Source organism: Vanessa tameamea, chromosome 12 (genome assembly GCF_037043105.1).
Source record: "Vanessa tameamea isolate UH-Manoa-2023 chromosome 12, ilVanTame1 primary haplotype, whole genome shotgun sequence".
Classification (NCBI taxonomy): domain Eukaryota; kingdom Metazoa; phylum Arthropoda; class Insecta; order Lepidoptera; family Nymphalidae; genus Vanessa; species Vanessa tameamea.
Genome location: NC_087320.1, coordinates 57,942 through 82,086, shown reverse-complemented (window position 1 = coordinate 82,086; position 24,145 = coordinate 57,942). Strand labels below are relative to the sequence as shown.

Below are 24,145 nucleotides of genomic sequence, written 5' to 3'. Positions count from 1 at the left end.
TAGTTTTTTTATAATTTGTATATTCATTTCATATTACAATTTTATAAATAAAATCAATTATATCAGTCGCGCGTAGATACCGTACGAATGGTGAGTCGGTATCTGATACAATAATCGAATGTAAAATATTGCGCAAAATAAATCTATCAACTTAATCAACTAATACATAAGTATAGCGTTACAGTGACCACGCGGTGGTCGATCACACGCCACCGTCAATAAATAAGGATCCTAAGTTATGACGTGATGAGTACCACTCCGGCCAGTGGCTCGGCTGCGTAAGATCGAGTATAACTCAACTCAAGACACAGGGAAAACTTTTGTAATCTATGAATTTACAATATTCAAACTATTTCCAATTGCATGAGTTTTAATTTGTGCAATTATATATTTTTTTTTTTGCAAAAATACAAAAATACGCACTTCCCATCCAGACGATGACGATAACTAAGTTTTATTTATCTTAGATTTTCTCCAAGAATGTGACTAAATATAATATATTACGCTATAAAGATCGGTCAGCCGGCACTTCAACAGATTTTACAAGAGGAAAATATCGAACTAAATAATATTAGAACAATGGCTACTTAAAATATTTAACAGAATCAGATCTAAGAGTTTTGTTTAATGAATAACCCTGTATGGAAATTATAACACTTCATATAAAGCTGTAATTCCCAGGCAAAATGACGTTTTATTACAATGTAACGATTTTATACATTTCTTTTCAAATGTAATGCCGACATACGCGCTATAAATTCATGGATTACATAGCCTGACATGACTCTTACATTGTTATAAAATCACTTTTATAAATGTATACTATCGTAGGCTGTATCTAGTCTTCCTTATTAAATAAGAACGTATAAATCATCTATAATAGTGTTACATAGCCGCAGACGAGCGGCCCCGCCCGCCTGCACTCTGTATTACTCTAATCTCGTACTAAATGCTCGGTTCGCTGACATGCCGCGTGTGACGTCACACTTCCGTCGCTCTTATTGCAATTCTCTCGTAGGTAGAATCGACTACTCTCCAAATACTTCATATCACAATTTCATTCACAAAAATATCAAACATCAGTATAGGTAATAAGGGTGCAATAGACGCTACAGTGAGTCGCTACACACTCGAGACTGATCCTGATTACATCGATAGATATGTTCACATTTAAGTACACCTTTTAATCCGTATTGCGGTATTGCAAAAATAATACATTAAAATAAGTTATATAATTGAATTCGCTAGAGACAGTGTGTCGTCGTGGGCTGGGAGGGGTTGCGCGAGGGTCAGGAGTTCGGCCTCATCGCGCCTCCTTGGCCGTCAGCTTCTCAATGAGCTCCTGCAGCGGTGCCAATTCTCGCCGCTCGATTAAGTTAAACTCCTGCGTACAGCAAAATATACGAATAAAATTATTTTAGTAAAAATGTATATAAAAAAAATTACCATAATTCATATCCTATTACTCTATATTAGTATTAGATGTAACCGGAACCAACTAAAGTCTAGAAAGTCTAGATCGTACTAATAACGTCTTGGAATCACGACAGTATTATAAATGAGTAAAAGAACAAACCTGAACAAAAAATATGAAGTGTTTGAAGGAGGTGTTTAGATGTGCCTCCTCCCCGAGCTGCACTACCTCGGGGAAGTGTTGGTGGTAGATGTGGGCGTAGACGCGGAATAGTCTCTTTAATATGGTTTTCGCCATTGACAAGAAGTTTTTAGGAAATGGCACTCCTGGAAATAAATATTTAGTTTCGTATATAAATTATTTTCCAAATATCAACACACGGTTTGCAAAACATATGAGAGTTTGCATTACCTATTTTCGAAGGAAAAAGTGTTTCGTCGTCCAGTTGGTCTTGTGCCCATGTCATGAGATAGTCAATGTACTTGGGAGCAGAACACTTTATAGGCTTCTTGACTGTGTGCCCGTCAGCCCAATGGTACTCGTACTTGGGCCCCGCCGACATTACTGCGCATGATTCTTCAGTACAGAACTCAGTGATTGTGCCGTACAACATGTTGATCTGGTTGAAGAAATCTACCGCTAGAAATCAAAACATTTTGAATAAGTTAATAAAATATATTAATATTAAACCATTGTTTAACATATTGTATTACAGAAATAAGCTTGTCATCCAATATTCATTTGTAAAATTATCACTATTGAGTTCTTAGTCTTGTTTGGTTACCATTTACACTTACAGAGTCTTCTGATGAAATATTTATAGATTTTCAAGAAGTTTTATTGTACATCATCCTGAACAAAACCAACATGAAAATACAGCTTAGCTGAGCTATTGTCATTTATTTAAAACCTTTGGATAAGCTGTTTGTCTTTAGACTCCTTGAAATTTAGCAGCTGAGATATCAAGTGGTTCTAAAATTATTTTAGGTTTTTTCTAACAAATTCACAATTAAATTCCATTGAATTCAGTATTAATGAACAAGTATATAAATACCCAAATCAGAGTTATAAGTTTGTATTCTGAGTTTAGTATAAAGTGGAATAAATAACGAAAAAAGCATAAAATATTAGGTAAAAGTATTTTTTTTTCAGTTTCTATGCTTAAACTTAGATAGAAATTAGATTTGAGAATTGAAAACTTTCCAGCAAAACAATGACATCCTTAATGATCTCAAAACATAAATATCCAGCAGTATTTACAAAACAATTCATAACAGAAAAATATGTACCAGGCATCCTGTTGATCTCACTCAATCTCTCTCTCACCATATAATTTACAACTTCTTAAGTGATTATATTTGTCCAATTTATTGTTTACCTTAGTAGTACTTACTGTTTACTGCAACCCATTCATTGAGGTCTTCGCCTTCAGGCAGCATGACGGCGAGCCGGAGATTGCCGGAACCCAAAGTAGCGGCTGCATGTCGCATTAGGTCATATTGATGAGTTCCTTCGGGTATATTTTTCTTTGGCTTAAAGGTTTTATTAGATCGACTCCCACTGAAAAATAGACTTAAAATAAACTACGCGTACTAAAATCTTCATTCGTGTAATACACAGATATATTATTAAACAAATTATACCTACGAACACCATTGATACTGATACGTCAAACTTAGTCATACATTCAAACAAAGCCTATATCCTATCGCCTGTAACCTAGATGGAATTTATGTCAAAACTAATATTTATTTCATATTCATTTTAATGACATTTACACTCTAGACATATTCATAATTCACTGATAAGACAGAGAACATTTTTGCAATATAAACAAGATACCAATGAAACGGAAGGTAATCAGTTATAAATAGATTCAAATACGATTTATGTCAATACTCACAACAGAAAACTCATTTTTTTTATGTTAATTTTCGTCAAATTACACACTATCTTCCAGCGAAATAGCACCAAATCATTAAAATAGGTTATTTATTTAACAATTTCAATCAGTAACTCAGCACTCAGCAATCAGCTTGTCAAATACGTTTTAATATTAATATAACATGTCAGTATAGAGTACAGCACAGACTATACTAGCTAGCCTAGGGCACAACCTCTTTACAGATTATCAAATATCAAATACCACAAGAAAAAAAGTTATTCATAGTCATAATTCTTCTTTCACCCATACTATATAAAATGTTCTTTAACGCTTCTTCTCATGTATTTTACATTTAGATATTATAATAACCATCTTTCTTTATATGAATATTATTTTAAAATAGACTTTAGTTAATATCGGATTTTTTTTTGCAGCAACACTTCCTTCGATAGTTTTTGATCGATAAACTTTGTGGAATTGCGTTCTCAAATTTAGCAAATACTACTAGACGAGTCAAGTAATAACAAGGTTGAGGATTAAAGAACATTAAAAAAAAATCATAATGCAGGGCCTAAGTTTACAAAGCTTAAAGAAACACAAAGCTGTAAGTAAAATAAATTCATGATAAATTTTACTTTTAATACTACGCCTTTGCTTACATAATTAACCTGCAATCTTTAATTTTATCTCTAAGTAGTTTCACTTTTTTTTGTTTAAATGATCAATATACCATATATTAATAGAAATATGTAATATAAACTAGTATAAAATTATCCAATACTATATTAAATATAAATATTCAGATGAAGGGGAAACATTTTGGAATTTCTTAAAATTGACATTGGTAATGTTTTCAAACGTAAAAGATAAAATTTTGAGCTATCACTTAATGTTGTTGATAATTAGTTTTATTAAATAAACAATTTTACCAATTTATAAAATACTAACGTAAGTTTTACAAAGGATTATGAAGAAAATTAGAATCATAAAATTATTTTCAGTTAATTCCTCTTTACGTATGCGTGGGACTGGGGTGTGGTGCTTCGGTGTTCTATTTGGCACGTCTGGCGCTTCGCTCACCCGACGTTTCATGGAACAAACGTACTAACCCCGAACCCTGGCAAGAGTACCGAAACAAGCAATACAAGGTAACACTTAAATCGATTTGTTTCAAAATAAAGTATTGTAATATATATATGTAATGTAATGTAAAAATACTATTGTAATAACATAATTTATTTAAGATGTGTCATCAAAACATTCTTTGATCAAGAAGGCTTCTACAAGCATTTTTGAATTATCATTTTACAGTACTATATTAAATATAAAGCTACCACCAGTTCAAAATATAGAATCTATAGAAAAGAACTGGTAAAATACTCAGCAGTTAGTAGTCATCAATATATATAATGTCAAATGTACAACATACTGCAGTAGATTTGCGAAATATTGAGTCAAGTTCATTACTATATAGATATTCATTTCTGCCTTTATCTAACATTATTTGAGAGTATTTTCCCTTTTTGGGTGGACAAAAGGATTCTTAAAACAAATGCTATTCATTTAAGGAAATTATAATATAAAGTATAATAGTGGGTGGGCAGACTAACAAATGAGCCACCTGATAGTAAGAGGTCAACAACCCCCACAGATATTGGAGCTGTAAGAATATCAATAATTTATTACATTAACTCGTAAAATAATATGTTATGACCCTTATGGCTGTAGTTGCATTAGCTCACTGAATACATTAATACTAAGCATTACAAATTGCTTACCAAAGTTATATTTCACTCTCAATTTTTTGCATATTCTGTGGGTTTCAGTTAGGGTTGTATTTGGTGTTATTATGTTCTTTTTATTTTTTATTTTACTAGATACTGTCTATATTCTAATCTGCTATTTGAAAATGATGATCAATATTTGACTCAATAATGCTCACAGTAATGTAATCATAAGAACCATTGATACAAGCATATTTAGGCAAATATTTTAATGCTTATTATATTTGGCCTCAAATGAAAATCCTTGTCATATTCTCCCCTTGAAGTTAATAACATCAAGGAAGGTTTTTTTTTGTTTTAAATGATAGCAACTAGTTTGTATAATTAATTTTTATTGGTTACAGTTCTATTCGCCCATCAGAGACTACTCAAAGGAGGAATCACCTGCACCCAAATACTAAACGCGTTTTTCCCAAAAACACCATGTAATAAATTAGAGAAATTAATTTAATAAATAGTGTTATGTGATATTAAATTTCATTTGTGTTTTATTGTCCAGTAAACATATCTATCTTTACAAACTAGTGCTTTATGCAGGAAGTTTAAAACAATGTAAATTAATAAAAAAATATATTTATAGTTTAATATTTTATTATTAAAATTAACATACTAATTCATACTTTGGAGATTATTAATTTGTTTTATATTAAAATATGATAGAAACAACCTCAGTCACAAGATTATGCACCTCTATTATAAACTTATTAAAATCTCTGGAAACTTATGACTCTCCATCAAATGCTTTGTATCTATTTTGTTACTCGTTATGTATATCAAATCTTTATCAGTCTTCTTTTGCCATTGGATGTATCGAGCAAGTCTTCTGTTAAATGTTTATAAAATATCATATTTTGGGTTCATTTTAAGAATATACGATTTATCACATAGTATATTAGTATAAACTTAACAATTTTAAATTTTCATGATAATTTTTGAAGCTTTTTGTCAAATGCTTTAACAATAAGTAAACTCCAACAGTATCAACACACCTTCATCTTCATGAGCAGGCACGAAACTTGACCAACAAAATAAATTAAATTATATTTGTATTACATATTGTTAGTACCTAATATATGTTTTTAAATTACCTGTACCGAAATTTTAACCAAAATAATAAGGACTTTTAGTTTGTACATAAAATAATATCTGTAGCACACGAGCACCCTGCTTCTGTTGCAACCTCAAATGTGATCTTTATACATTTACAGTTTGTCTCTCCTCGCAGTTTGTTTATTTACTCTTACTGTAGAATAAGTATACTAAGAATTTGGCAACTACAAGTGCAACGAAAGTCTACATAATGACGGTGTGAGTACACGCATACATTGCTTACATTAGTTGCTATAATTATGTCAGAAGCTGATAACACCAATTTTCGTAACACTTGAGATATATGCAATATTCCTTAGATAAGCATAGATGATTTATGTAAAAAAGAGTGATGTAAATGCTAACACCCCCAGCGTGGATCTACTGCTGCTGGTAGGGGTTGTATCCGGCTGGTGGCGGCTGCGGGTATCCGGCGGGCGGCGGCGGGTACTGGTAGGGCTGGTAGGGCGCGGCATGTGGGGCGCGCGAATGGTGGGGGTAGGGCAGCGTCGCGTACGGGTTGTAAAGCGCAGGCATTGGCGCGTACATCGGGTAGGGAGCCGCGGGGGCGCCGTACGGCAGCGGCATGCCTGAGGACGAGTCCGTTTATTTAGATGACGTTTTGCTTCGAAATTGAACAAAACATAGAATACGTTAAGAATTGTAGTATTTCAAGTACCTTGTGGTTGCGACGGGTACGGCAGCGCGGCCGGCGGCGCGGCGGCGGGCGCGCCGGGCGCCGCGGGAGGGGGCGGCCGGGGGGGAGGGTCCTTCTTCGCCACCGCGGCGGGCTTGAAATGTATGGAAATGTGTATGAAGTTTGCAAGTATTTTTTACAGCCACATACCAAAAAAGTAAAAATCAGGTGGTCCATCTGCCCGTTCGCAAACCTTAATATATATTAATAATAACTTCACTTACATTTAATTCTTTATTCCACGCAAAAATATATTACAATAATAACATATATATGTATATATGTTATTATTATATATGTATAAACCTTAATGTACTAACAATAAAAAAATACTAATGATAATAGCCCCTTTTGCTTCTGAGTAGAAGGTATGGCCTTCATTCCAGCACGTGTGGCATTGGCAATGTAAGGGAATAGTTTATGAGTGCCAATGTCTATTGGAGATGGTGACTACTTAACATCAGGCGGTCTTGCTTAATTAACAACAGCGTTAATTGCTTGGTGCGAAGCGTCTTGTTAACTTAACAAAACAAATGATTCAACCTCGGCTGTTGGATATTTGCAACAATTGCCCGCGGATGTTAATCCTTACTAACAATAAGTCTAACCATAAATGTCACACGGATTAGCAAATATCTCCTATGCAGGTTTCTTCAGGAGGTTATCACAGCTGAGCATAAGATAAATTCGCTTAACTAAGCACTGAAAAAATTGAGATGCTTCTGCTCAAATATATCTCAGGCTCACGTTCATTTTTCGCACGCGTCGCACAAAATAACGTGACTATGAAAAGACTGGCGAGGCTCAAGGGATGAGCGCATAACGTATAGCTGAGGGCACCTCGTCCACGGCGTGGTGCTGCGGCGGCGCCGGAGCCACGCGCGGCGGCGCGCGGGACGCCTCCTGCGTCAGGTCCTTCAGCAGCTCGTCCTTCTCCGTCTTGCGCGCGAAGCAGAAGTCAGACACCTTGTTCTGGAACGCTAGGAGCAACTGGGAGGGACGCAAACGTCGAAGCGTTATGTAAAGTCGGTATATCGATCGGGTGCTCGGGTGCTCGAAGGAAGGTCACCTGCGTGAGATCGTTGTAGAACTTGACGCCCTCCTTGAGGTTGCCGGTGAGGTCCTGGTACGCGTCGTAGGCGGCGCACAGCTTGCCGAGCGCCTCGTCGCGGCCGCTGGCGCCCCCACGCGACGCCATGAGCGCGGCGTGCGCGCGCTGCAGCGCCTCGGCCAGCGCCTCCTGGCGCGCCAGCGACTCCTGCGCGCGGCGCTGCAGGGGCGCCAGCGCGGCGCCCAGCGCGCCGGCCGACAGCGCGGGCTCGTCCACGGCGCCGTCCTCCGCCAGCGCCGCCAGGAACTTCTCGCGGAGGTCCACCGTCGCGCTCTTCAGCTCGGACTCGATCGCGTCGCGCTCCGCCTTCACCTCCTCCACCTGCGGGCGACGCGCTCGTCACGGTTCGGGCGCCAGTGGCGGGCAGCCAGCCGGGCGGCTACGTACGGTGAGCATGAGCGAGCGCAGCGTGCGCAGCGCGTCGGCGTCGGGCGCGTCGGGCGCGGCGGGCGCGTCGGGCATGCCGGCGTCGATCTCGCCGTCGCTGCGGCTCAGCAGCTCGATGTTCTGCAACCGCGGGCGAGCGTATATTTCTAATCTATTTGGCCGCGTGCTGACTAACGCGCCCGTTTACCGGCGTTACGACCCCATGAGGCCCATTGTACTTTTCTATCTAAAACTAATCGTATGTTTGGAGTAGTGAAAATAATTAATTATATATAAAATTAATTATGTTAACAATTTTACTCTAAAGGCGTAACAGATCAGTAGAATGAACCGGATCGTTTATGATTTTAGCGCTATACCCAAAGGTATCGGTAAACGCGTGTTTATAGTGTTTTTAATAATCATTTTATTTAGAGTTGTACCTATCAATATATTTTAGTATTAGAAACCCTAATGTGCCCGCAGCCTTAATTCTCTGCACCGCACGCGGTGCGCGATGCGACCACAACAGCGGCCCCGACCGTGGAAACCATTCTTTTATTTCACTTCAGTAGGGGATCACGTTTCTTTAGTTATGTAATTTTAATTTATATTTTAATTGTAACTTTAGTTAACAAAAGTATTAGAAGTAATTTGAATTTTTGTAATTTGCATCTGCGGCTGCAACAGGAACTAATGAGATATCATCAGCAAACGATAGAGTATCATGTTTGTCTTCCACATACTACTACGGTCTGTGGTGCGGAAGAGATCAAGAACAGATACATTTCTGAGTAAATGTGGGTGACATCACTGCGGCCACGAGCCCACCCACTGACCTCCTCGTGCTGCCGGAACTTCTGCTGCACGATGGAGTCGGCGCGCACGGCGTTGTCGATGATCTGCGCGTACTTGGAGGCGTTCGCGCGGAAGGCCTCGGTCAGCTTCTCCGACTCCGTGCGGGTCCAGCGCGCGCCGAACTGCGCGCGCAGCGCCGCGTCCGCCTCCGCCTCCTCGCGCAGCATGCGCTCCGCCTGCGGGCACACAGCGCAGTCAGCGGCGCGCCGGGCGGCCGGAGGGGGCGCGGGGAGCGGCGCGCGGGGCGCGGGGCCGCGGCACGTGCCTCGGTGAGTATCTCGCGGTTGCGCTGCAGCAAGTCGGGCAGGTCGGCCATGAGGCGCCGCAGGGCGGAGGGCCCGCCGGCGGCGCGCACGGCGGCCGCCTTCTCGCGGATGGACTCCGGGAGACCCGCGCCGGCGGCCACCTCGATGCACGCCGGCAAGTTCAGCGACGCCAGAATGCTGAATTCAAAGCGATCGCCTTTATTTTGTCGCCACGTGGCCATCTGAGAAGCCGCCGCTTATACACCGGAACGACTAACGGATACCTGTTGAGCAGCTGCGTGGCCTCGCGCAGCTTGTTGATCTCGGCGCCGACGAGGTCGGAGCGCCGCGCCGAGCTCGCCTGCAGCGCCTGGTGCACCGCCATCGGCACCAGGCGCTCGAACAGGTCGCGCGCGGCGGCGGCCCAGCGCGGCTGCGGCGGCAGCGCGGCGGCCACGGGCGCGCGCGCCACGGGCTCCAGCGCGCGCGCGTCGGGCACGCGCTCGTGGTAGATGAAGTCGTTGTCGCGCACGGCGGCCGCCAGCTGGCGCGCGGCGCGCACGCCCGCCTCGGCCGCGGGGCTGCCCTCGCGCGCGCCCCGCAGCAGCTCGGCCGCCAGCGTCAGGCGCGCGATCTCCTCCCCGACGGCCTTGCTGGCGCGACACACCTGCGCCTGGAAGTACTGAGTCAGCCCGCGGAAGTTCGCCTGCTTCGCTTGGATCTGTGAGAGACGAGACCCCGATTTGAGATGGTGCGGTCGTGTCGCGTCGGCAGTCTCCACGTATGCCGGTAGATATAGAGGGTGATCGTACTGACGTTGGGGATCCAGTCGCGGTCCCAGAGCGTTCGCAAGGAGTCCTTCTGCAGCGAGCGCAGCGTGTCCGTGTAGAGCTCCTCGCACTGCGCGCACACCTTGGCCACCATGCTGTCCTTCATCTCATCTGAGGACATATTAGTCTCGAGGAATGTTTCTGTGAAACTTTTTCGATAATCCTGCGAGGGCGTTGTTTATGTTCGTAATATGAACGAACCTTTGATGCATTTGTAGACTATGACTTCCTGTGCCTGAGCCAGCATCAATTGCGACAGCGCATTGAGGGTCTCGGGGTTGAGGTCGGGAGTTGTCTCCTGATGCACTGCCATCATGATGTTGCCTTTCAGATACGTGAATATTCCCGCAGATTGCTGTCGGAACATGTCAGTGTATTAGGTATTATTATGTTATAAAAGTCTTCATTCAATTATTGACAATCATCCATTGCAATTAACTCGTTAGTGACGTTCGATTAATTCCAAGTCAAACATCTCGTCTTCCAAAGCAATTAAAAATAAAAATACAAACAAATAACCAGATTTAATTAGACTAAAACAATTAAACCAAAAAAACCTGTTTTAACTAATGTGCCTATTCATATACTTTTTATAAGTTTGTACATAATTATCTAATCATAGTCACACACATAATATACAACTACTTTATAATTTAAAATGACCTTAAACCATAATTACTTAAAATAGCTGATCAAGAATCTTTGGCATTGAAGGAATTGACACGAGCGAAGCCATATTTTCAGCTAAGAATTATTTTCGACTAGATTGCTTGTCATAACCATAAAACAAATGAATTCTTCGACCGCTGCGAACGCATTTACCATAGATATGTGCTATAAAATCAAAATATTCCTTATTGAATAAATAATATTTTGATTTTAAGTTGGTAGGGTCCCAATATACTTACAATAATATTATGCAGATTCAAAATAATATGGATAGAAAGAAACGGTGACAATCATTATATACACTAGGAGGAAAGCTCATGTCAAAAAAACATTGATAAATAAGGCATATTACTCAATACAAGATTATATTGAAGGTAAAAAAGCGTGGATAACTAAAATACTAAGTATTAATTGACTTCTAGGCAGGATGTATAAAAAAATAATTACTGACACACTCTGTAATTAAAATGGTGGAAAGGAAGTTTCTTGCTGGTTCTTCTCGGTAGAATCAACAGTGTAACATGACGATTTAAAAGTGCTTGTAAAAGCCCACTTGAATAAAGTATATTTTGGTTTCGATAGAAAGGAGCTTATATTTAAAATTCCCATTCTTAATACAGACAAGACTTTATTCCAATTTTTTTATTCAAGTATGAAATTATGAGATGAAGAGTTATACCAACAACACCGTAGTGTTGTAGCTTTACAAGTGTTTCATGCTCTACACAATGCATTGGATAAATCACAGGCAACCCCAATAGCATTATGTAATTTCTCCCATGCAATGTATATTATATTTTACTTGGTGGTAGGGCTTTGTGCAAGCCCGTATGGGTAGGTACCACCCACTCATCAGACATTCTACCGTGTTCCAGTTTCAAGGGTGAGTGAGCCATTGTAACTACAGGCACAAGGGATATAACATCTTAGTTCTCAAGGTTGGTGGCTCAATACTTCTTACAGTACCATAATAATCTATGAGCGATGGTGACCACTTACATTATCAGGTGGTAAAAATATATGTCTAACTAAAGTAATTTCAGCATTCCAGTTGTTGAGTGACCTAGTAAAGCAAAATTACTATGAAAAATAATATATTTACCAAAGTTAACCGAAGAGAAGATGATTTAACATAATTTTTTCAAGTTTGCTGCTCAACAACGGAAATGTAGGTTTCTACATCTGTAATTACAATGAATCTGTTTCCTAGCACTTGTTACTATTGATTATTTGCACAGAAAGACCCCATAGGTCATTGGTTTAATGTTAAAACTTTTAAAATTTATGTTTTAATTTTAAAAATGTTTTTGAATTCATTTAATATTAATTCAAAAAAAGAGGTATAAAGTTTATATAGATCCTGTGTTTTTAATTCAAGTTAGGTATTTTAGATCAAACAATATCTTTAAATATTTACTTTTAATTTTTTATTTTAATAAATGGACATATCATTTTACGTGAATAAGTTATTCATTTGCCTTTTACTGAAAATATCTGACAGTGGTCGCAGGTTAGACTGGTTATAACTGATACATCATATATTTCACAGTGACAAAATACATTGTCAATACACATAAAAGTCTAGCCTGTTATCCTGGTTGGTTATCAATATTTATGTGTTAAATTATTTTTTTTATTTAACATCATTTCTTTTAACAAATCAACCATTAAATAACAACACACAATCACAAAATTATTTGTTTTACATATAGTTGTAACAACATCCTCCATCCTCCAGTAATCTCAAACTAAAATTTACTAAGGGGGCGTGTACCATATGCAAACTATAATATATTGCTGAAATTCTACACAGGATTCAACAGAATGTTTAAAAGAGGGCTACTATGTCTTTTTGAGATTTGCAAAGTATATTATTATTACATACTAATATCAATGAGCCTCCACAAATAGGGTACACTCTCATGAACTTAAGTCAACAAGTTGAACAAAATGTGTTCAACTCGCAAACACTAGTATCTTGGAAAGTGACTCTAACTTCTCTAAGTTGGAGTTGCATAGCTCAACAAGATTATTAGCTACTTTAATATGCTCGTCTATTTGTTTTAGTGCCAAGTCATACTTTCCATTAAAACTTTTTAAAGATTTTTAGAGGGCTATTATTTTCTAATTGGAGTTGCTCCACATCAGTATTATATATTTTTTTTACATTCAGTAATTTAATATTACAATATATTATTTTTTTAGATAGACGTATAAGCAGTCATTTCTCATTTTATAGATGTTTTGATAGTTGACTAATTTTAATAATGTTTTAGTTACACTCCCACTCCTACATGCAAGAGTTAAAGAATTGAGTTGACTTGCAGCTGAGTTTTGCACCACTATCGTCATTGATAATTAATGATATGGTAAAACATGTAATGTAATGTAATGCATGAGAACTGTGTAATGTGATTTGCATTAGAGACTAATGACGCAATCATGTCTCGAGTGGATGTACCTGCAGTAACTTAGCTGCCAATTTTAGAGATTCTTCTGTGTCGAGTGGCTGTTGGGCCGCAATTGCACTCTGCATAGCCGCCATATTGAACAAAATACACATCCTCTCGTACGCTAAAGAACTTATAGCTACAGAAAGAAACATTATCAATTAATTACATTCATCTTATTCAATTATCATAAATACATTTGTTCTAATATTTATAAAAATATAAATAAATACACCTACTCAGGCTCATCCGGCCTCCAAACAAAGATCCTTTATCAAATGCATCTTTCCACTTAAAAGGAATCTGCACCTCCTGTGGCGGAATTTTACTTTCCAGAGACACGAGTTGGTCATAATAGCTGAAAGAATACAAACAATGAATAGATTAAAGATACAAATAAATTATATATAATTAACTTTTATTAGTTAAATCGTTGTTTTAAGCTGAGTTTCTAGTTTTAATATGAATCCATGAAAATGACTCATACTACGCTAATACCTGTAAATAACGTCTAATGACGATTTCTCGAACACTTTCCAAATAGCGTTTGTTCTAAGTCGGCTAAGCTCATTGATAGCATCACTATAGTCGTCATTGGTTTCGCTTGTGTTATATGTAGACTGAATTAAGTTTTTCAGCGGCTTAACTATATCAACATCAGATGATTTCTTAAACGGAACGGACAACAGATCAGCCATTTCTGCAAATGACTTAATGAAGTACGAAGTACGAACTTGTCTAACTTTGTTTGTGACTTTTTGTTCATTTTCTTGTCAACTTGACAGTACAGATTATTTATAGTAAAACCATTTAACAGAACCACAAGAATAAATACATAAATAATGTTTTTTTTAGTTCTTATAGTTGAACAATAATCTAGGAAATCTTAGTAAGTTCTTCTTCTCTAAGGAATCTGTGAATCAACTGTCAGGATAATATTATAATATTTTAATAGGTAGTTGGACGAGCAGACTAACTAGTCACTTTCGAATATCGTCCATAGAAATTGGCAATTGGCACTACAAGAAATATTCAGTGTTCTTTACGTCGCCGCGGTCCCCAAAGACCCGCGCGCTGTTTACGTTGGTTTACTCACACTTCCAGGCCCGCCGCTAGCTGTTTCGTCGCCCGCGTGCAATACCGATTATGCCGCCCTACGACTACTTTGAGTTTTGTCAAAAAAAAAATACATAATATTTTCTTATGATGGTGGGGAAAAAAACAAATGAACGAAGATAAAACATTTATTAAGTACATATAATTAAGTACTTATTAATTTTGTTTATTGAAAACTACTCTTTATTTGATTTTGGGGTATACTAAAACTTCACCAGTGTGTTTATAGTGAAATTGTGTTGATTTTTTTCTTGGACGAATTGTACTTATTGGTGGGAAATCTGATTCTACATTAAGTTCTTGAGCTACTTTAGAAGCTTCTGCTAACACCGTTTTAAAATGTTCAGCCGTGCGATATTATGTGAACTTTTCAATCAACTTATATGTTGTATAGTAACATTATAAGTTATGTATAGTAACAAACTTATGCAGATTTGAGCATTAATTTAATTTAAAATATCGAACCACATTATTACCGAACAAATAAATGTATAATTTTGACCATCGGACCATCGGGTGGCACTTAAAGCTTTTAGTTTTAAATCTGGCAAGTGTTTCAAAATTACCGACCATCTTTTTGTAGATGATGAAAAGAAAACGTAAATTTCTTGAATTGTATTAAAGAAATTCACAGTTTCATATGTAACATTTGCTGCATTGTTCACTACCAAATTAAGACTATGCGCCGAGCATGGGGCGTGAAATGCGCGGTTATTGATTTCCAAAATTATTTTTTGTAGCCCTATGTGTTTTCCACGCATATAAGAACCATTATCATAACATTGACCACGTAAGTTTTGAATGTTAAGATTTATTTCTGAAAATAAATCCAATACAAAATTTAATAGACTTCACCTGTGGAGCTGGTGATCGGACATAAGCCAATCAAATTTTCACATATCTCAACATTTTTTGTTTCATTATTTAAAAAACATGCCTAAGAATAACTGCAATTGCTCTGTTTGACTTACATCTGGTGTGCAATCCAATATAATGGAGAAATATTTAGATTTTCTAACTTTGTTCAATATATTAATTTTTATGGTCGTGCCTAGCAACTCAATTATTTCATTCTGAATTTGATCTCCTACATAGCGAGTCATATGACTTGAATTTGATTTCGAGGATTGAATTTTGTGAATAGTTCCCGCATGACTGAATCAAATGATGCTATCATTTCGATTGCTTTTAAGAAATTCCCATTATCATATCAGACACTGACGAGATAAAAACTTGATTACGCCTAAGATTCTTGATATATATCACACCACTGTTTTCTCTCTGATTCTAACAGTCTCAGTTGTGTTTGATTTACAGTTGTTTTATTTTTTAACATTTTCTTCAATTGTACCCATGATTTCACAGTTTCACTGTGGGCAACACTTGTTTCATGTGTTTTCAATGTTAATAACAAAAGTTGTTGCCAATCAGAAAAACCGTTCAAAGCAGACAAACTACTAATAGATTTACCAAATATTTTACAACAAAAACAATACACTGAATCTTTGTAAATAGAGCAAACCTAGCCATTCTCTGTTAATTTTTTCTCCATTAGGTAGACTTCTATAATAATAATTGTCTGTAAATTTACTTCCGTGGTCATTTAAAGGAAAGTGGTAGTTGGACGCCTGTACGGGACCACGATCAACCAAAATATTAGTAATATCATTAGTCATACTGGTAGGCCACAGACCGTGATCATCACCACAATCTAAATTGCTACATATTACTGATGACAATAAACTGCTAACAGGTTCTTCAGTACTAGTTCTTGGTGGTAGGGCTTTGTGCAAGCCCGTCTGGGTAGGTACCACCCACTCATCAGATATTCTACCGCCAAATAACAGTACACTGTATTGTTGTGTTCCGGTTAGAAGGGTGAGTGAGCCAGTGTAATCACAGGCACAAGGGACATAACATCTTAGTTCCCAAGGTTGGTGGCGCATAGATGATGTAAGGAATGGTTAATATTTCTTGCAGCGCCTTTGTCTATGGGCGGTGGTGACCACTTACCATCAGGCGGCCCATATGCTCGAATCAATGCCATAAAAAAAAAAAACTATCTCTTGTTTTACTTGACGCTCCTTCCGAAGAACATATATATTTTTCTTCAGTTACGTCCTTAGCTTCTTGATTTAAAACTCTGCTTCTTAAAGCAATATCTTCTTAGCATTCCGTTTCCTTATTTTCTGGCTTGCCTAAAAATTTTAATAAAGAATCCTCGAATTCACGAATTAAAAGCCCTGATTTATTGTTCTTTGAACAGTAATTATTGTGATAAGTCTTTAAATAAACGTAGGTTAGTACTTACCATAATAACAATTCCTTTGCAATCACACACTGCCATAGACAAGTTTAAAAATCAATAATTACAGCCGAAACCCACGTCAAAATAACTATTAATAAAATAATTGCAATTTAATTTGTCATCGATACTGTTTATTCATTCTTATTTATAGGTTTTTTTTAATAAAAAAAAATATATTTAAAGGTATAAACATACGTAAAGAAAATGCTATCACAAACAAAAAAATCTATTAATAATTTTGTCTTTCACAACACTTCGTTTTATTTTACGTAATAATTCTAAAGTTTTATTACTGATATTTGAATTATAAAAAAAAAGATTAAATATCGAGACAAATAAATTACCCCAAATCGTACCATAGACAAAATGTGTTTGATCTTTGGCGGTCATTTTAAATTTGACATTAAACAGTAACGAAGAACAAAATATTAGGAATTCTAAATTCATAATTATTATAATTTGTAAGTCCAAAAAACATGTTAAATTAATTGTGTATTCCGTATTTTAAATTAAATTTAACTTGCTATCATACAAAATGGTTATAAATAATAAAGAAACTGGGCCAAATATGTGAGTATGATATTTCGCTAACATTGGCACTAAAATGTTTCGACATTTTGAGTACATTAAAAGTATTTATTTATAGCTATAATATGACTATTTTGTAGATAAAATGATAATTGAAATGATTGCTTGTAGATGTACAGTAGAAATTATAGCCAATAAAGTGAATTAGTGATAGGCATGCGCGCAAGACATCTTTTGTAGTAGTCGCGCGACGTGAGACTTGAAAGCACGAGTTCGCCGAACGCAGGGGCGAGGCCGCCACGCGTCACGAGCCGGTGCAATACGCGTGCTCCTTGTGAAGCAGACAGGGTGAGTAAATCGCCATGTGTGAAAACTAAACAGCAACTTCAAACACCAGACCAACGCCTTCGCACAGTTGAACAGCTAAAGTACGAAGCGTCCGAACTGCGAGCCGAAGCAAACGCTGTCAACTCGACTGGCGGCGCTAACTGTTGCTTTTCCAATCGATACAATCCGTGTGCTTTTGTTTTGGTTACATTCGTGGTCGTGTATGTTCAACGTTTATATGATTCACGAGACTGAGGAGATACGACAGCAGATACTTTGGATACATATTTTAGATCTACAGGTGAGTTTCGATTATAAACATTATATTTGTTCGGTTAATTGGTACTAATCTTAATATATGTAGTACTGGTTCACAAAGAGGTGTTATAGTAATCCCAAAGCACACCGGAACAGCAGCACCGACGATTCTCCCATGACCTTGAACGGTAACACGATCTGTGACTCCTCGTAGCTGCAGGGACCTAGTACGCAACTACGCTTCTGCGTTCTAATTTGTATTTCTATGTAATTGCACCTTTTATGTGATTGTGTGTTGTCATATGTTTATCATACAATAAAATAATTGACGAAAAGACGAAACATGGCAATTACTCTAAAATACTTTACTATTTTTTAAGGAGGTTTTCAATTATGATGTTTACATATTTTATTTTTATGTATTAATTGCTATGCCCGTACATAGCTTCGTCATAATATGTAGACGAATTTGCAAAAATATTATTTCATAAGAGATTTATTTCGTAAAGATCTGATGATTAATTTCAGAGACAGACGACCGAAATCTTCATTACTCAATTTGCTACTATCGCAGATTTATGATTACTTTGCGTTATCACAAGGCACCGTGCCCGTTCTCTCTAAAGGGGACGTGGATGTGTCAGTATACCACGGTGAATCCTCATTTCTGTCAAAGTGATTATTGGGCTACCTCTAATTTTGCAAGTAAATTCGGGCATTCGGTTACTTTTTGTTTATGTATTATATTTATTTTTAATTTTATTTTCCGAAATGATCCCTTTATAATTTCGTACACATTTGTTTAAGAATTCCTTAAGGAACTTCTGAGTGAAGCAAGTACGTAGTTGTTGAGATCGTCGTTCGTCGGGCTGGTTCAGTTCAGTGTCTTATATGTATACTATCCTCTAGTCTCGTACTAGACGCGCTGCCTACTACTAAGATTTTGCGCACTAAGTTACGGTCAATTGACCTCAACTCGTTTAGTCGAACGTGAGGAAACGAGAAGAGTTAACGGTTGGTGACAGCAGCGATTTATTTGAACTGGGTTTTTAGTAACTAAGTTATTTCGTATTTGCTTGTAAACAAACGAGCAATAAGCTCGAAATGTCACCATTGACCATAGATTTCAAAAATTAAAGATATGCCAAAAGCAGAAAAGATCAATTGATTTTTAACAAATACTACTGTAGAAAATATTCTCAGAAAACAACAGAGTCCTCTGATGGCATAAATTTTCTCAAGTATTAGAATGATTTCTGTTTTCTCCTAGGTTCCAACCTAAATCTTTTATGTTGATTATATGTTGTTGTAATGATTGTCTAATCCATTTTTTACATTAAAATGAAGTGAAGATTTATTTTATAACTAGCTGTTACCCGCGGCTTTGCTCGCGTAGAATATGAATATATTTACAAATTAACTTAAAATATTACGTTAATGTATGACCTCTTTGTATACCACATTGGTGTGTATTTCAGACCTTAGGGTAGAATATCCAGAAACGCTTAAACGCGAATCAACTCATTTTTAATCGGTAACCCAAAAATAAAATTTCATACTTCTAACTTAGAATAAGGGACTTCCAGACTAACCTATATAAGAAATGTCAACCCCTATTAAACCCCTTAGAGGTAGAATATCTAGAAAAACTTAAATAGGTATTTACTCATTTTTAATCAGTATCCCAAAAATAAAGTTTCATTTTTTTAACTTAAAATATGACGGACTTCCATACAAACGTTCGCCCCTACTTCATCCCCTTAGGGATAGAATTTCCAAAATTCGCTCCTTAGTGAGTATCATGATATGTTAGTTTATAAGTGTACAGCCTAAAATATAAGTTTTATGCTTCTAGTTCTAAAAATGACAATACTTTCAACAACTTTCAACCTTTCATCCCCCTTTTCAACCCTTTACAGCACTTATTTTCAAATAAAAAGTAGCCTATGTCCTTTCTCAGTTTCTAGACTATTTGTGTATCAATTTTATTTAAATCATTTATAATATTAGTATGGAAGTATGGATAAAAGAGCTTATTCTCATTGAATGTCATGTCTACTATTATTTAATGTATATTATTAAGTAACATTAGCGCTAATACAGTAACGATATCTAAGATTTTTTCCTTGACACGGACTGCTTTTCTCTCCCTAGGGCTAATGGGTCGCCACACATTAAAATGTCGGTCAAATTTGTCTTCATAAACACTTTTGTGTTTGTAATGGAATTTCTCAGATGCACAAGTGGCGCTGCATTTTTAAAATTAGGTTGGAATGTAGTAGAGCACTCTTGAGGCAGCTCTCGCTCGTTGGATTCATCTCAATAGCTGCTTGTGCTAATTTATAGAGTTCCGAAAGCGGCGCCAGACCGAGTTTGGTGCCTTGCTTAATAATATGATAAGCAATACCTGGAGCGTGTCCCACGCGGTCCAGGTACGATGCATGAGAGGATTCTTAAGAAGTGCAAAAGTAACGTAATTATTAAGTGATTAATTACGTGCGATAAGACTATAACCTCGTCAGAATACCTGGGCGATTCACGGTGTCAGGTGTCAGGTGTCAGGTATCAGGTCAAATAGATTATCTATTCAAAGTGATGTGACTAATAGAAGAGCGAAAGTCGTTATTTCCAAGTGTAATGGCTTGAGTACTCGTGTAGGCCGCGCTCCGGGCGCTGCACCGGGCGCGCATCGATCACACGGCGAGCGTTACCCTCCTCGCGTCGCGCTTACTGCTGCTGCTTTTCGAAGCCACAGATATTGTATCATAAAGCCTTGAAAGTTTTTGACCTTGTATAATTTCGTAATATGCACACAGTACACATCAGCCCTAACGCCTGATACCCGTACCTAAGGTATATTACGTTCGTGTGGCGGCTCATCGATTCTTTACAAGTTGGTTGTAACTATCTACGCAGGCTATTCAAGTTAAATTGTATAACGATATTATAGCTACTTGTCTAATGTCATAAATCTCGTTTAAACTTTCCAAGAATATTGCCTTAAAATAATTAAGAAGAATATTTCGTCCGAAATTACTTGTACTTATTATGCTTGCAAGGCCGGTGTGGCGTGACGCGAGACTCGCTACTAGGCACGCGGCGGCTCGAGTGTCTGTCTGTCTACGTGCTTATCGTCGCTACTTGTTTTTATTTTTAGCCGTCGAAGTGTTTTCGTTGGTTGGGATGGATACAAAGGTGTTTCCGTAATTTGATTGTTAAAAAAATATTGCACATTTCTAATTAAACAAATTGTGTTGTCATTTTAGTCGTAAAAACAACAAACAAGTGGGAGACGTCATCGACCTCGGCGCCCCGCGCCGCCTTCGCACCGCACATTCGCCACGACCGCCTTTTTTTTTAACACCGAATCCTCGGCTGTAAGTTAAACATCTGTTAGCATGTGAATATGCAATTTAAAAATAACTTCGATGGCTTAATATTTTAAATATTCGATCAGGTACCCGAGCACAAAAAAAGATTCGAAGAGTCGACAGATCGAGGAACGTTCGCGACGCCGCTATCGCAAGCTGCTGCCCAACCCGCGCCTGTACCGACCGCCCCCCGCCCGACCGCCCCCGGCGCCCCCGAGGCCCCGCGCCGCCTGGCCCGCGCCCCCCCCTCGCACCCTGGACACGGCCTCGCGGGCCGCGCTGCGCGTGTTGCGCGCGCGTCGCCTGCGCCACGAGCGAGCGGCCGGTGACGCGAGCCAGGGCCGGCGGCGAGTGCCGGGAGCGAGGCCCCCGCTGGGCTCGGCCTCCTCCGCGCGGACGACGCTCTGCGACCGGGCCGCGAGGCGGGCCGACGCCAGCGTCATGGCCGCCAGTAAATACTCCACGAGCCCGGACTGCTCGGACGGGAACGAGGCTTCGTCCGCGCCGAGCGAGTTCTTAGCCGAGGTATTTGGACCATTAGCTCACACGTACGTTGCCATCGATTTGCAAGGGATTTTAACATCGTCGGCAAAGTATCATATCGAACGATGCGTTTTCAGTTTCTCTCGGCGATCATGCGGCGGCAGTACGCGGAGGCGCTGAAGTACTGCCAGCTGATCCTGCAGTACGAGCCGCAGAACAGCACCGCGCGCGGGTTCTACCCGCTGCTGCAGCACAAGCTGCACACGCTGCACTCGCGCGCCGCAGGTGGGGAGGGGGGGGGGGGGTTGGTAGGCACGTGGCGCCTTGCGCGAGCTGATCTCACGATAACGTTTCCGTTTCAGACGAGACGAGCTCGAGCGACGACACCGGCTCTCGGTGCGGCGGATCCCTCGACGCGCGATACAAACAGGTCACGACGGTTTAAAACTTTAATTCACACGTCATCGCCGTACTCGCCCTGCACAGATATGTCTCGGTGTTACAAAATAAGTCATCGTAATACGAGTATCATTGAATCGAACAGAAACGTTCTTTATAATTTACCTTGTACGATTTCGGTCCGTCACAGAGAAGCAAGACGGACGCGGAGGAAGAGGCGGGGGCGGAGGCGGAGGCGGAGGCGGAGGCGGAGGCGGAAGAGATGGAGCAGGGCTCGGGCTCGGCGTGCTCGTCGCTGGAGTTGGACTCGTCCGCGTCGGGCGCCGCACGCTCGTCCGACAGCACCGAGCCGTCCGACAGTCAGTAGTCCGCGTGTGCTGTGCGCGCTGTGCGCCGTGTGCCCCGCATGACCCGTGTGCTCTGTGCAGGCGCGTCGTGGCGCTGGGAGAGCGGCGGCGAGCGCTCGGAGCGCGACGACAACGGCAACCCGCCGCCCACGCACAGCGGTGAGCCTGACATTTGACTGCTTTGACGTCGAAACTAGTTTACCGCGTAGGGAGGCTCGCGGTCGGGGCCCGGCTCGAACGCTACCTCGGCTACACGATGATGATGACTCTTTGGGACGGAATATCTGGGAAACAGGGTGCTGTCTAGCGGGAGGATGATAGTTTGAACTCATCAAGTTATCGTCCTTGCCGAGTACTTAACGAAAATGATGACAGACGACAGTGGACCGGGCCGACCGTAAGAGAGCGAACACTTAGAGCATCGCTTACTGCTAGGCCAAGTGACTAATGATATCTTATGCCATATGGGATGTTGTGGTGGGGCAAGCAGCGGGTATTGAAGTAGTATTTCTTTTTTCTGCAGAAAAAAGCTACTACTGCGAACTATTTATAGTATTAGTTCTAGGACATTATTACGCGAAAAATTTAAACAAATAAGAATATTAATTCAAAAACATTCCATAAAAGCTAATATACATACTATTAATACAAGAAATAAGAATAAACTTGTAACCCCTTCTGTCCGTTTGTTTACGTGCAGAGAACGTTTTTGGGTAATAGCATATGTATAACAAGATACTGATTAAAAAGTTTTCTAAGGCTAAATTAATCAATAAATCTTATGCTTCATTAAAATAATACTTTTTAGAAAAAATAGCACCACTGTAAATCTGTTCATTTGAGAAGAGCAACTGCTAGTTTCTTGACTTTTCTTCTCGCTGGAGGCCGCTGTCCGAAACGGTGGTAGAGCTTAAATATTGACGATTCAAAAACGCTTCAATGTGAAATTTACTCGAATAAAATACATTCGATTTGATCATATGTACATTTTAACTTACGGCCTGCGAAGCGGGTGGTGACGGCTATGCTACTCCTTATTATACTTTTTACGAAACGAAAGCGGCCGACGAATGGCCCACCCGAAGGGGAGCGGGCACCCCGGCCGCAGCCCGACTGTCGTGTCCGCAGGGGCCGCCGCCGCCGCCGCCGACGACGAGAACGACAACGCGCAGGCGCTCGCCACGGCGCGCCGCGCCTTCGCTCGCCGCTCTCTCACGTAGTGCGCTGCCGGCCGAGCGTAGTGCGCTGCCGGCCGAGCGTAGTGCGCTGCCGGCCGAGCGTAGTGCGCTGGCGGCCGAGCGTAGTGCGCTGCCGGCCGAGCGTAGTGCGCTGGCGGCCGAGCGTAGTGCGCTGCCGGCCGAGCGTAGTGCGCTGCCGGCCGAGCGTAGTGCGCTGCCGGCCGAGCGTAGTGCGCTGCCGGCCGAGCGTAGTGCGCTGCCGGCCGAGCGTAGTGCGCTGCCGGCCGAGCGTAGTGCGCTGCCGGCCGAGCGTAGTGCGCTGCCGGCCGAGCGTAGTGCGCTGGCGAGACGTGGCTGTATCGAGTGATCGCCGCCACGACGAGTGTCGTTTTTGTGGTTTCCTTACCGATTTTTTTTTTTTATAATATCGCA

General features: G+C 40.0%; 4 protein-coding genes across 4 annotated transcripts; 2 read left to right on the top strand and 2 right to left on the bottom strand.

The window, feature by feature from the left end:
- LOC113403919 (MOB kinase activator-like 1) lies at positions 1-3,488 on the bottom strand. Its single transcript, XM_026644584.2, has 5 exons — positions 3,318-3,488; positions 2,808-2,974; positions 1,826-2,053; positions 1,577-1,740; positions 1-1,384 (listed from the first exon to the last, which is right to left on the bottom strand). Exons 1-5 carry the CDS (start codon positions 3,329-3,331, stop codon positions 1,304-1,306), a joined length of 654 nt encoding a protein of 217 aa, XP_026500369.1. The 5' UTR covers positions 3,332-3,488; the 3' UTR covers positions 1-1,303.
- Positions 3,489-3,701: 213 nt separating this feature from the next.
- Positions 3,702-5,563, top strand: LOC113403920 (cytochrome c oxidase subunit NDUFA4). The gene is made up of 3 exons (XM_026644585.2): positions 3,702-3,903; positions 4,301-4,447; positions 5,428-5,563. The coding sequence occupies exons 1-3, from the start codon at positions 3,862-3,864 to the stop codon at positions 5,482-5,484; spliced, it is 246 nt and encodes an 81-aa protein (XP_026500370.1). The 5' UTR covers positions 3,702-3,861; the 3' UTR covers positions 5,485-5,563.
- A 93-nt stretch (positions 5,564-5,656) lies between these two features.
- Positions 5,657-14,179, bottom strand: Alix (ALG-2 interacting protein X). The gene is made up of 13 exons (XM_026644579.2): positions 13,897-14,179; positions 13,638-13,756; positions 13,410-13,537; positions 10,481-10,634; positions 10,266-10,390; positions 9,734-10,170; positions 9,470-9,647; positions 9,186-9,380; positions 8,368-8,487; positions 7,939-8,301; positions 7,710-7,859; positions 6,852-6,963; positions 5,657-6,762 (listed from the first exon to the last, which is right to left on the bottom strand). The coding sequence occupies exons 1-13, from the start codon at positions 14,094-14,096 to the stop codon at positions 6,554-6,556; spliced, it is 2,490 nt and encodes an 829-aa protein (XP_026500364.2). The 5' UTR covers positions 14,097-14,179; the 3' UTR covers positions 5,657-6,553.
- A 3,039-nt stretch (positions 14,180-17,218) lies between these two features.
- Positions 17,219-22,950, top strand: LOC113403901 (uncharacterized). The gene is made up of 7 exons (XM_064216459.1): positions 17,219-17,392; positions 21,202-21,312; positions 21,393-21,831; positions 21,927-22,074; positions 22,152-22,219; positions 22,379-22,547; positions 22,617-22,950. The coding sequence occupies exons 1-7, from the start codon at positions 17,358-17,360 to the stop codon at positions 22,709-22,711; spliced, it is 1,065 nt and encodes a 354-aa protein (XP_064072529.1). The 5' UTR covers positions 17,219-17,357; the 3' UTR covers positions 22,712-22,950.
- The last annotated feature ends 1,195 nt before the right edge of the window (positions 22,951-24,145 follow it).